General features: G+C 33.8%; 1 protein-coding gene across 1 annotated transcript; it reads left to right on the top strand.

The window, feature by feature from the left end:
* The first annotated feature begins 4,926 nt into the window (after positions 1 to 4,926).
* On the top strand, positions 4,927 to 12,021 carry LOC124845321 (uncharacterized). Its single transcript, XM_047322399.2, has 11 exons — positions 4,927 to 4,992; positions 5,075 to 5,347; positions 5,839 to 5,927; positions 6,421 to 6,477; positions 6,617 to 6,725; positions 6,821 to 6,922; positions 7,052 to 7,116; positions 7,682 to 7,785; positions 7,929 to 7,993; positions 8,149 to 8,203; positions 11,638 to 12,021. The coding sequence occupies exons 2-11, from the start codon at positions 5,078 to 5,080 to the stop codon at positions 11,796 to 11,798; spliced, it is 1,077 nt and encodes a 358-aa protein (XP_047178355.1). The 5' UTR covers positions 4,927 to 4,992; positions 5,075 to 5,077; the 3' UTR covers positions 11,799 to 12,021.

The raw sequence follows: 12,021 nt of genomic DNA, 5'->3' as shown, positions 1-12,021 counted from the left end.
TCTTCCCCAACAGAATTGTTCTTCTTCAAGACATTCAAATCAAAATCCAACAACCCCATTTAACATTCAAATCAAAACCCACAAAACTATTCTTCTTCAAGACATTCTCAATAATAACATTTAACTTTTTTCTTCTAATCTATATTTTAATCCACTCACATTGGTTCCAAATCTCCTACCATACCTATTATCCTTCTTTGTTTTAATTTTCTTTAACTAATGCTAATTTAAAAAAAAGATACCCTCTTTAAAGTGAATCGATTGAAAAATTGGAACCAAAGGTAAACGAAAAATGATACCTTGAAGTTGAAGGGCATTAAGGTAGAAGGTAAAGATGTCAGTTTCAGTGTTGTAGAGTGACTGAGAAATAATAAGAATGGATATTGATTTTGTTGTTGGATTGTTGATGATGAGAACCACCATAAGAATATTCATTGAGGCGCGTCGGGTTCCTACACGAGACTGATTTCAACTCGGATCTCGTTATAGGCGTATTCGATACCGGAATCAAATTAAAATCCTAGCTAATTAATTTCAAAGACTTTCGTTTATATGTGGATGGAAACTCAATTTCAGGAGATGAGGGGTTTGGATCCTTCCAAACAGCATTCTGCTTCCATACTTCAATTTCAACAACTGCAGAATTTCCCAAACAGGACAGCTGCTTTTGTGCAGGCCTAGATGTCGCAGCAGCCACAACATCATCAGATTTTTGGAAATAATCAAGAGAATCAACATTCACCACAATCTCAACTACAAACTCAGGCTCATCTTCAACAAGCTATCTCTTCCTTGTGCCAACAACAAAATTTTTCTGATTCGAATGGGAACTCTGGGCCTACTATTGTTTCTCCCCTGCACAGTATCTTGGGTTCATTCTCGCCGCGATCGACGCTGCTATGGCCGACGACATCGACGTGGTGTCGCTTAGGGTCAGAGGAGTGGTGGTGGCGTACCACCTCGACGAGATTGCGATGGCGCCTTCGGTGCCACCTTGGCTGGCGTTTTTGTTCCTCCGCAGCTGGAAATGGCGATCCCGGTGGCCTCACAGTGACGAATGTGGCGTCATGGGTTACCATCGTAGACCACTAAAGTCCTTCAACATTGAGGCGTGAGATGGTGGATGCGTGAAGAAGGTGGCGGTGCAGCGAAGGCGATACTTGCATTCTCACGATGGCTTCACGGTTGCAGCGTAGCAAGGTGGTGACGGCCGACGAGACTAAAGGCTTTGCAGTGGTTGCGATCGCTAGGGTAATTAGGTTTGTGCTGTTGGAAAAGATGACTCTGACATAGCATGAGTGATGTGGCAAAAACTTGCCACGTCAACGTGTGCACAAACTTAACCCCGTTAAATAAATTTAACGGCAGGTGCTCCATTGATACAAGTTAGCACTTTTAAGGACTCAATTGGGGATTCTAATAAGAATGAGATCAAAATGGAAAAAACCCACATAAATTTGAACAACTAAAGGGTTTAAACCTTTAATTTCATTTCTAAAAAACATTTCACCATACTTTTTCCCCTTAACATATGAAATATGTTAATTTTAGCAAATACCGTTTACTACTGATAAGCATGTGACGGTACATCGGTACCCAACCACCTGACCGATAGATATAAGCAACGTTAAAAAATAATGAGATGATTATCATGATAAATGAGGTTATTTAGGTTACTATTACATTCTTATTAAGACCATTTAAGGCTCTATAAATACAACATATAAGTGAAACATTTAATAATTTTGCACTAACTGTATTTAATATATTCTATTAAGATCAATCATTTACTTAATTGTTGGGTAGATGGAGGATATATTATTCGCTAATTATCGAAGGATATATCATTTGGTAATTACTAATGGACAAATTTTTCATTAATTACCTAAGGATATATTCTTCGGTAATTATTGGTGGATAAATCATTCTCTAATTACTAGTGAACAATCTTTCGGTAATTATCGACAATTAATATCCATTGGTAATGATTACCGACACCTGTATTACCAATAGATTATTGGTCGTCGCTAATCCATCGATAAATGCAGATTATTGACAGAATTTGTTAGTTATCGACATAATATGTTTGTTGGTATTACCAGCCATTGTAGTAGTCATAGTTAAAATTTACAAAAAAATTCTAGTAAAGGAGATTATACATTTGAAGAACGAACCTATCTATATAAATGTTTTATTTTCTTCTTCACACTGAAACGACCAAAGAGATATCCCCTCCATAACCTCCCACCAAAGTGATCATCACAAAATAGAAACATACACAGTGACAGACAACACAAAAGCAATGATAAGTTAGATACAAGACAAGTCATATAACATTTATAACATAGCATACATAAATCATTTATATAACATACATTAACCCAAACATCTTAACATGCAATGACCTAGACTGTCTATCCAGATATTGTATGGAATGTCGAGTTACAGATGTTCTTGCACCTGTGTGGTGGAACAACAAGACTACCCCAAGCTACCACACAAGGTTGGTCCTTTAAACGCCCTTTGCCAATTAGAGATAAGCCCCATGTCACAACATGATTTATTACTCTTTAATTAAACATGAATAATCATTAGAATGTCAGGATAAACCTTAGTTTAACTCCGACCATCCATACTAAATACTTGAAAACCATCACCAAGAAGTTCCTTGGAACTCATTTACATAACTTTCCATTCAATAAAAATACATACACACACAACTTTATGTATCATAACAAAACCCACGTTAAAACATTTCACTTGATCAATCACATACTCATCATCTTCATCATATATCATACGTAATCATATACATAATCATAGACATAATTTTATTTCCATTTAAGCATAAATTCTTCACATTTCCATAAATCGTACAACAAACCAATATATCCTTTAAAACCATACACATAGCCAATTGTGCTCGCCCACCTAGAGTCAAAACATTAAACTCCTTAAGTTAAGTGAGTTAGGTCGCCCAACTAGCCAATTATGCTCACCTAACTAGACTTCACAATTCTACAACACTAAAAACTACACAATTAGAACTTTTAGACCACCCATAACCTCTTTTAACAACTTTATCAACTTCCAATACTCCTATAGTTGACTATAAAATGTTTTAAACTTAAATAAAAGTGTATAACCTATCTTAAATATATTAATACATATTAAATTATAATTAACATAATAATAGTAATAGTAATAAATAATAATAATAATAAAAATTATTCAAATAATAATAAACATAATATAGTGAAAAATCTAATTCTCCTCTCAATTTAAAATACTATTCCTTAAATTTGTTATGTTAATTTTTTATTTTTAAAAACTAATCGTCTCTTTTACAAGAAATAAATTTATCTTGTTTAACATTCAAAATTTTATTATGCAGCTTAATTTTAATTAGATACATGAATTGGAATCCAACCCACTAATTGAGTTGAATAGGTTTGAAAATTAACTCCAATTAATTTACATCACCCATTAAAACTTTACATTGTGAATTAGATAAAAAATTCAGCACATCAGAATTACCAAACCATAATGGAAGATCTACAAATGATGAACTAAAGTTAGCAGAAAGATTAAGTTAGATTCTGTTAAAAAGCTTTGGGAATAAAATGTCAAAAAGAATAAATAAAAGGGAAAACTAAAAAAAGTAATGAATCTTGCAACCAATAATTAGGGCGTCTACGAAGCCAACGCACCGTTCACCTCTCCCCTTACCTTCTCCTTCAATTTTATTTTTCAACGGTTCTCTTTATTTATTTTTCCAGTGTTCCTTGTTCTTTCCTTTTCGAATTTTATATTTACGGTTTTCGAAACAAAGGGAAACTTCGCCGCTGCTAAGGTGTGATTATAAAACATTGTAATTTTTATTTTGTACATGGTGTGACTCAAAACTGCTTAAGAAAAAAAGCATCAAGTGAGAATCAGAGTTAGTACTTGCAAAATTTTCGAGTGAAGCTCTCATTTTAAATGGCAATGGAAGTAGATTACGAGGTATTTGTTGGAAGGATTTTGTTTAATCTATTAATTTTGAAGAGAATCATCTTCATATTTTTGACCATAAGTATTTGCTATAGATTATTATTATTACATGCAAAAGGTTACAAAGAATCATTATCATGGGTATTTTCAACCGTTGGGACGAATGGATTAATGAAACATACAGAAGAGAAGAAGAGAATGTAATGAAACAGTTGGCCCTAGACAAAAAGCAAAATATCATAGTCCATTTTAATGCGTGAATCATTCCATAATGTTTTCTTTTGTTGGTCCCTGTAGCTTGTAAAACTTCCTCGTTCACCAACTGTGTTGATGAAATTCTGACAAAGTACCTTGAATACAAATCAAAGAAGGATGGCATGTAAGAATTGTTTGATAGTTAAAAATTCCTCCTTTTCTATTCTGGCTTGCAAGTTTTTTTTATTTATTCAGGCTTGTCTCTATTAAATTAAAACTTCCGACGATGAAAATGATTAAGAATGAAAAATAAAATGTATATTTATTTAATTTGTCTTAATTATTTGCTATAGTCGCTGATGAATATTTTGAATAGCTTTAATAATGATATATATATTTTTTTGTTCACGACCACAAAAGGATAATATTGTATAATTTCGTTTTCCACAACAGAAATGTGGCATAATTTAGACTATTACGAAGATATAATATGATATATTTAGTTATTTGTATTTTAAATTTATACATATGTTTAAGTTTTGAAGATATTAAAATTAGTTTTGGAAAATAATATTTATATTTTTTTTACTTTAATAAATATCACTGTAGTTTTTTAATAAAAGATCCAATGGTAGGATATATTAAATAACATTAAAATAAAAATTAAATAGGAGTTAGATTAATTAATTATTAATATATTTAATCCTTTATTTTGAATTGTGCTTGAAATGGCTGAATAGCTATCACATTATCCATCCATCGATTTTGTTTGCACTTTCGTTTGTGCTACATTCACTCACACAGGTAACTCAATCATCTCACTCTTCATCTTCTTCCTCAACCGTTCACGATAAATTCCGTTAACCATCTGATTCTGTAATTGAAGGCAATGTGTGGTGTTCCTCTCTTCAACCTCGCTCCCAATCTCACCGTTTCACGGCTCTGCTTAGGAACCATGACTTTTGGGGAGCAGAACACGCTGGGCGAATCCTTTCGCCTTCTCGACCAAGCCTTCCATGCCGGCATCAATTTCTTCGACTCCGCCGAAATGTATCCCGTGCCTCAGCGTCGTCGTACGTGCGGCAGGAGCGAGGAGTATCTCGGCCGTTGGATTGCTCACCGGAATATCCCCAGGGATAGTGTCGTTATTGCCACTAAGGTTCCGTTCTTCTCTCTCCTTCGCTATGCATGTTGATGTCTCTTTTTTGTTCGCCATCAAAAGCCATCGTAGTTCCTAAAATTGAATGCGCGATTAGATTAGTATTCAAATTGGTGCTGTGTAATTTTCTTTAACTTTCTTTTTCACAATATATTTCACTCCATTACACATTTTGAAAATCGGACCTAGAACGGTGAAATTTGTAATAAAATGTATAATCAAGTCTATATAAAACTCTGAACATCACTAATAATGCCCTAAAACTTACTGTTTTATTCGTGCCGAATTATATAAAAGTTACTCGGTTTTTGAATTTTGGATTAACTTTTATTTATTTAAACATTCAAGGACTTTTCTTTTTTTTTTTGATTGATTGAAGGACTAATGTGGCATTGGCTTGCAATTCCAGAAACTAAACTCGGTGTTTTACAATTTGTTTTGCTGAAGTTGTTATGTGACATATTAATTCATGTTTGTTGTCGCAAGAACAGGTTGCTGGACCATCGGGGCAGATGACTTGGATTAGAGGTGGTCCTAAATGTTTGGACGCCGCTAATATTATTGAAGCTATTGATAGTAGGTTAGTTGATCTCTTAACTCTTTCTCTACAGAGTCATTTTTGTATCGTATATGCAGAGTCAAGGTAATAGTGCTTACAGTCACGATCCTAATGACTGTCTCTTGTTTATAAGTAAATGGTGGATAAATAATACCAATAGACACTCTTTTAGGTCTTTTTGTTCCATAAAGAAAAGTTAAAAATTAACAAAGCTAAAATGAATTGATTTTCTTTCATAGGTTAAAATTAACTCATGCACTTAACTTTTATAGAAGCTTTTTCGTTTAACTTGTTTAGTTTCAGCTGGACTGTCAAATAAGAAAGAAAAAAAATGATCTGGAGATTTAGATTGCTGAGGCTCATAATATACACTCGTGAGAAATATGTGGGTCCGGGTGGAAGGGGGGAGGAGGGGTGCTGTTTCGAAGATATATAAGATAATATTAAGTTTTGCATCTTTTGATTCTCTGTCTAGTAATAAACGCTGATAGCTTATGCAACTGGGTTTGTGCAGTTTGTTGCGGATGCAGATGGATTATATCGACCTTTATCAAATTCATTGGCCTGATCGGTTTGTATGTTTTGTTAGTTTAAGTATATAGGCGTTTGTTTAAATTGTTTTTGAATATTTCATGTTGGTAGGCTTTCTCATTTTCTGCCCAATGAATATATGGATCTTAACTCTTGAAATGTTACACCAATCATTGTAGCTATGTTCCAATGTTTGGAGAAACCGAGTATGACCCAGTCCGACAATATGCTTCAGTTGGTATAGATGAACAACTTGAAGCTCTCAGCACAGCTGTGAAAGCTGGGAAGGCAAGTGGTATTGTTAAATAGTTTCAATTGTCAACTTGTCACTATTGTGATTCCTGAATCGTTGTCCGTGAGTATGAAAATGAACGCAATTGCAGATCAGATACATTGGTCTCAGTAATGAAACACCTTATGGCTTGATGAAGTTTATTCAGGTTGCTGAAAAATATGCTTCACACCTGAAGATAGTATCTCTGCAGGTTTGGTTACTTACGATCGTTCAACTCCTGCTGTATTTTTTTTTTCGTCATGGAAGTCTCATCCTCAATACAACAATTCGTAGGAGCAAAATGTATTCCTGACACTAATTTTCTTCTGTTTAGTGACAGAATTCATATAGCCTTCTTTGTAGAACTTTTGATTCTGCAATGGCTGAATGCTGCCATCAGGAGAGGTATTTAATCTTATCGTTTAATATGAAAACATATAGCCTTCTATGACTTAGTGGTTTAGAGTTTGATATTTGACCATATTCTTTTAGATAAAAGTAAAATTTCATTACAAGGTGGACTAGTACATTGTCCACACTTCAAGCTCAAAGGTTAAGGTATCAGAGGGGGACATGTTTCGTACAAATAATTTGTGTTTCTTCAACCAACAATAATTTATATGATGGTTGGTTCATAACAATTATTAAAATAAAAGTTCTAACATCGTATTTGGGCTTCTTTAAAGAAGCTTGTGAAAAATATATAAAATGTTGTGAGTTAAACATTAACTAGAATTAACTAGAAGATTAACAAGATGGCATAATGAGTTAAACATTAACTAGAAGATTTATGTTATATAAATCAGCTTTAATACAAGCATAGTGTTAAAATTCCATTTCATTCAGATGGATGGGACAATAAAAGCTTAATGCTTGAAATTTTATAACTTTTGCTACATTTGTCAGCCTTAAATCGTTTTCCTGTTTTCAGTGAAAGCCTCATTGTTGAATAATTGATTTTTCTTTTCAGTATTAGCTTGTTAGCCTACAGTCCCCTGGCAATGGGTATACTTTCAGGTAAATATTTCTCCCTGGGCGGTGGTCCAACAGATGCTCGTTTAAATCTTTTTAAAGGTCAGTTGACATCTTTTGGGACACGTTTTGTTTTATCAAGCATTTTCATCTCGTATCCTCCTTCCCAACATGAAGGAAGGAAAGTGAAAAGTGACATGGTATGCATGAGTTTATCCAACTGATACTATTATTATTATTCACAGGGAAGTATTCAGAAGGTGAATCTAGATACAATTTGTCCAATAAAATTATAGAGGCAGCTACCATGGTAAGTGGATTATCCTCAACATTGTTACAATGCTAATACTTTAACTTACCTTTATATTTGAATGTCCCCTTAGGTCTTAAAATTCTTTGAATTTCGTAGTATTTATTTTGTTTACTGATTTTAATTTCAATATTCATATGTTTCCCCTTTTACAGGAATACCTTAATACTGCAAAAACATATGGTCTTCATCCTGTATCTTTGGCTATAGGTTTGATAATCTTTTCCTATATCTTCATGTGCAACTGCAATCACCCCTCCCAATCTTCCCTTACCTTAAATATTGAGTGATATGGGGTGGGTTGTTGAATATCAAATAATGGAAGAGAGAGAATTTTGGTGCCCAACACCTTAAATATTTCTTCTTGTATTTTATACGTGATTGTATTACATAAACATTACAAGTATTTATACTAATTAAACTTTCTAAAAATATTATAACTAAATATACTTTTACCGTAAACAAATATGGTAAAAACATAATAAAGACAAAATAAAATTTTCTCCTTAAATGGAGGTAAATAGTGGAAATAATCATTGCTATTCTTAACACTCCCCCTCAATGATTATTTTGTCTTCAATATAGGCCTTGCTGTCATACCGAGTTGTTTTCTAAACTCTTCAAATTTTGAACTGCTTAGACCTTTGGTAAAAACATCTGCAACTTGACCTTCAGTGTTGATATACTTCATTTTGATTTCACCTTGTAACACTTGTTCTCTAATGAAATGATAGTGCACTTCAACATGCTTGGTTCTGGCATGAAAGATAGGGTTCTCTGCCAAATGAATTGCAGATTGATTATCACAATATGATTTGATTGCATAATCTGTTGGTTGATGTAAATCTTGTAGCAACTGCATCAACCATGCACATTACTGAGTTGCCATAGCTTCTGCTTTATACTCTGCCTTTGTACTAGATAAACAAATTGTTGGTTGTCTTGTGCTACACCAAGACACAATTCCTGATCCTAGTGAAAACATATAACAATATCCTATCACATCACAACTCACAATTTTCTTGAATAATATTCCATTATCCATAGTACCTTTTACATATCTCAAATTAGGCACCCAGCTTCAAAATGCATCTTTTTAGGATTTTGCATGAATCGATTTATCACACCTACTGGATATGATATCTAGCCGACTTAGTGTAAGGTAAATTAAGCTACCTACTAGCTTCCTATGCATGGTGCTATCTTCTAAATCCTTTCCTTCAATTGAACACAATTTAACATTGTTTTCAAATTGAGTTGACATGGTTTACAATCCAACAAACCATATTTCTCTAATAAATCTTGAGCATACTTTTGTTGACACAAAAATATCTTGTCATTAGTTCTCTCAATTTCAAGTTCTAGAAAGTGCTTTAAGTCTCCAAGCTCCTTCATTTGAAAATCTTTTCTAGTGAACTTATTCTACATCATCTCTTGTGACAATGAGATCATCAACATAAACTAGCTCTATAGGTAACTTACCACCTCATTCTCTTGTGAACTAGCTTGAATCTGCTGATGCCACTACATATCCACTTTGTTCTAAAACTTTGGCCATTTTTCATACCATGCCCTTGGAGCTTGCTTTAATCCTTAAAATACTTTTTTCAACTTACACACATAACTTGGGTGAATGTTACTCTCAAACCCTTTGAGTTGTTCCATATATATATATATATATATATATATATATATATATATATATATATATATATATATATATATATATTTCTCGATCTAACTCATTATGTAAAAATGCATTTTTGACATTCATTTGTCATAACTTCCAAGAATTGCTAGCTGTTAATGCTAACAATGTGCATATCGTAGTTATCTCTGCGGCTGGACTAAATTTCCCATCGGAGTCCAGTTCATACTTGTGTGAAAAACCTTGAGCAACTAAACGAACCTTGTACCTTCCCAACAATCCATTTGGACGAGTATTCACCTTGTATACCCATTTATTAGAGATGGGTTTTACTTCCACAAGCTGTTATTAACTCCCAAGTTTCATTTTGTTTTAGTCCTTTAGCTCCTCCTCCATAACTTGTACCCATTCCTTAGACTAAGCTGCTTCTTCATCTATACTTGGCTCTTTAACACCATTATCTTCAATTAATGCCACAATAGCATATTTTGGATTTGGCTTTCGAATTCTCGTTGACTTTTTGCGCTATGATTTTTTTTATTAGGCTTGGTCTTTCCTCTTCTAAAGACTCGGTGTGCACTCTTGTTTGCCAAGGGATTTTCCATTTATCTAGTGACCTTTCTCCTTCTTGATCAACAACTACCGTCTCTTCTCGTGTTGAGGAATCTTCCTTCGTTTCTAGTTGTTCCTCAGTTGCCCTTGTACCTTTTCTTCAATTTCCTTGGAATCTGGTAACATTATTGCTAGAGAAGACCACCAAGAGGATGCTTCATCAAATATTACATTCTTGGACACATAACATCCTGTTGTTGGGTCACAACATCTCCATCCTTTTTGTTGACTATCATAGCCAGCAAATATACAATGAATTGCCTTCTTATCAAATTTGCTACATTGTTGACTTGGTATAAAAACATAGCAAACACATCCGAATACTCGAAACTAACTCACTGATGGATTTGCACCTCGTACCTTCTCATATGGTGAAATGAAGTCAACCCTAACATGAGGTAGCCGCCTATTAATAACATAAGCAACTGTCTTTATACATTCTGCCCAAAATTTAGGCGGCACATTCTTAGCATGCAACATGCTCCTACAAATTATGCTAAATGTCGATTCTTCCTTTCAACTACTTTGTTTTGCTGCCGAGTATATGGACAATTCATTATCACCTTATTCCACACCTACGCAAATACTCTTTAAATTCCTTTGAAGTGAATTCTCCACCATTATCAGTACACAAACAACAAATGTTACGTCCAAATTCCTTCTCAATCTTTTCCTTATTTAAACTCTTTGAATTTTGTGACATCTTCTGACTTTTCTTTAATAAAATTCATCCACACATATCTTGAGAAATTGTCGCTAAATGTTATCATATATCGAATTTTGGTGATTGAAAGTTGTTTCACAAGTTCAAAAACATCTGAATGCACTAATCCAATGGTGCTTTTTCCCTATATCTTGACTCTTCATAAGGAAGCTCGTGAGCTTTGCCATACTCACATCCTGCACATATAATATTGTCTCTTATCTCTAAATTTGGTAGACCCCTTAACATTATTTTCTCATCGTTGCCTTCATCTTATTATAACTCACATCTCCAAGTCTCGCATGCCTTCGAAGTTGGCGTTCTCGCTTCTTGATATTGTTTGATGCCATGCATTGGCTTCTTCTAAATAAACAAGAATGTAATGGGTTTTCTTTTATCTTATTACTTTAAAAGGATGCCAAAAAATGGTTAATTTAGTAGTATCTTAGCATTGCTGGATGTTGTTATTATTCATGCCCACGAATAATGAAGTTTTATCCACGTTTACATTTAACTAATGCTTTGTCATTTTCTTTTTCAAACCCCCATTGTCTATGCTATTGATTGTGGTCCTTGAGTTTATCTGTTTGAGGTTATGAACTTTTGGGGCATTACTTTATTTGCTTGTTGCGTGTCAGATTTTCTTTTCTATTTTATCCTCTCTTCTTTTGTTTTGAGCAGCCTTTGTTTTGCGACACCCACTTGTTGCTAGTGTTGTTTTTGGGGCTACTAGATCATGGCAACTCCAGGAGGTTCTAGATGCATGCAAAATCGAGTTCACATCTGAAGTAATTGATGAAATTAACAAGATACATTCGAGGTTTCCAAATCCATGCCCATAATGAATGCAATTGATCAATTCCCCATTTTTCAGAATTGGTAATTTTCAACGAGTAATAGTTAGTCTTTTTTGGCTTATAAGGTGAATCTGTCTATTGTCAATGGTGGTTAGGTTTGCAGTTTGTTAGTTAATGCTTCATTATTCCTAAATGATTGTAATTTTAATCTGTAAAATGGGTTAAATTATAAATTTTCAATTAAACGTTAGTTTTTCATTTGTTTCAA

The sequence above is a fragment of the Vigna umbellata genome, chromosome 1 (assembly GCF_029865625.1).
Source record: "Vigna umbellata cultivar VRB3 chromosome 1, Vumbellata_1.0, whole genome shotgun sequence".
Taxonomy (NCBI): domain Eukaryota; kingdom Viridiplantae; phylum Streptophyta; class Magnoliopsida; order Fabales; family Fabaceae; genus Vigna; species Vigna umbellata.
This window is presented reverse-complemented; position numbering and strand designations above follow the sequence as displayed.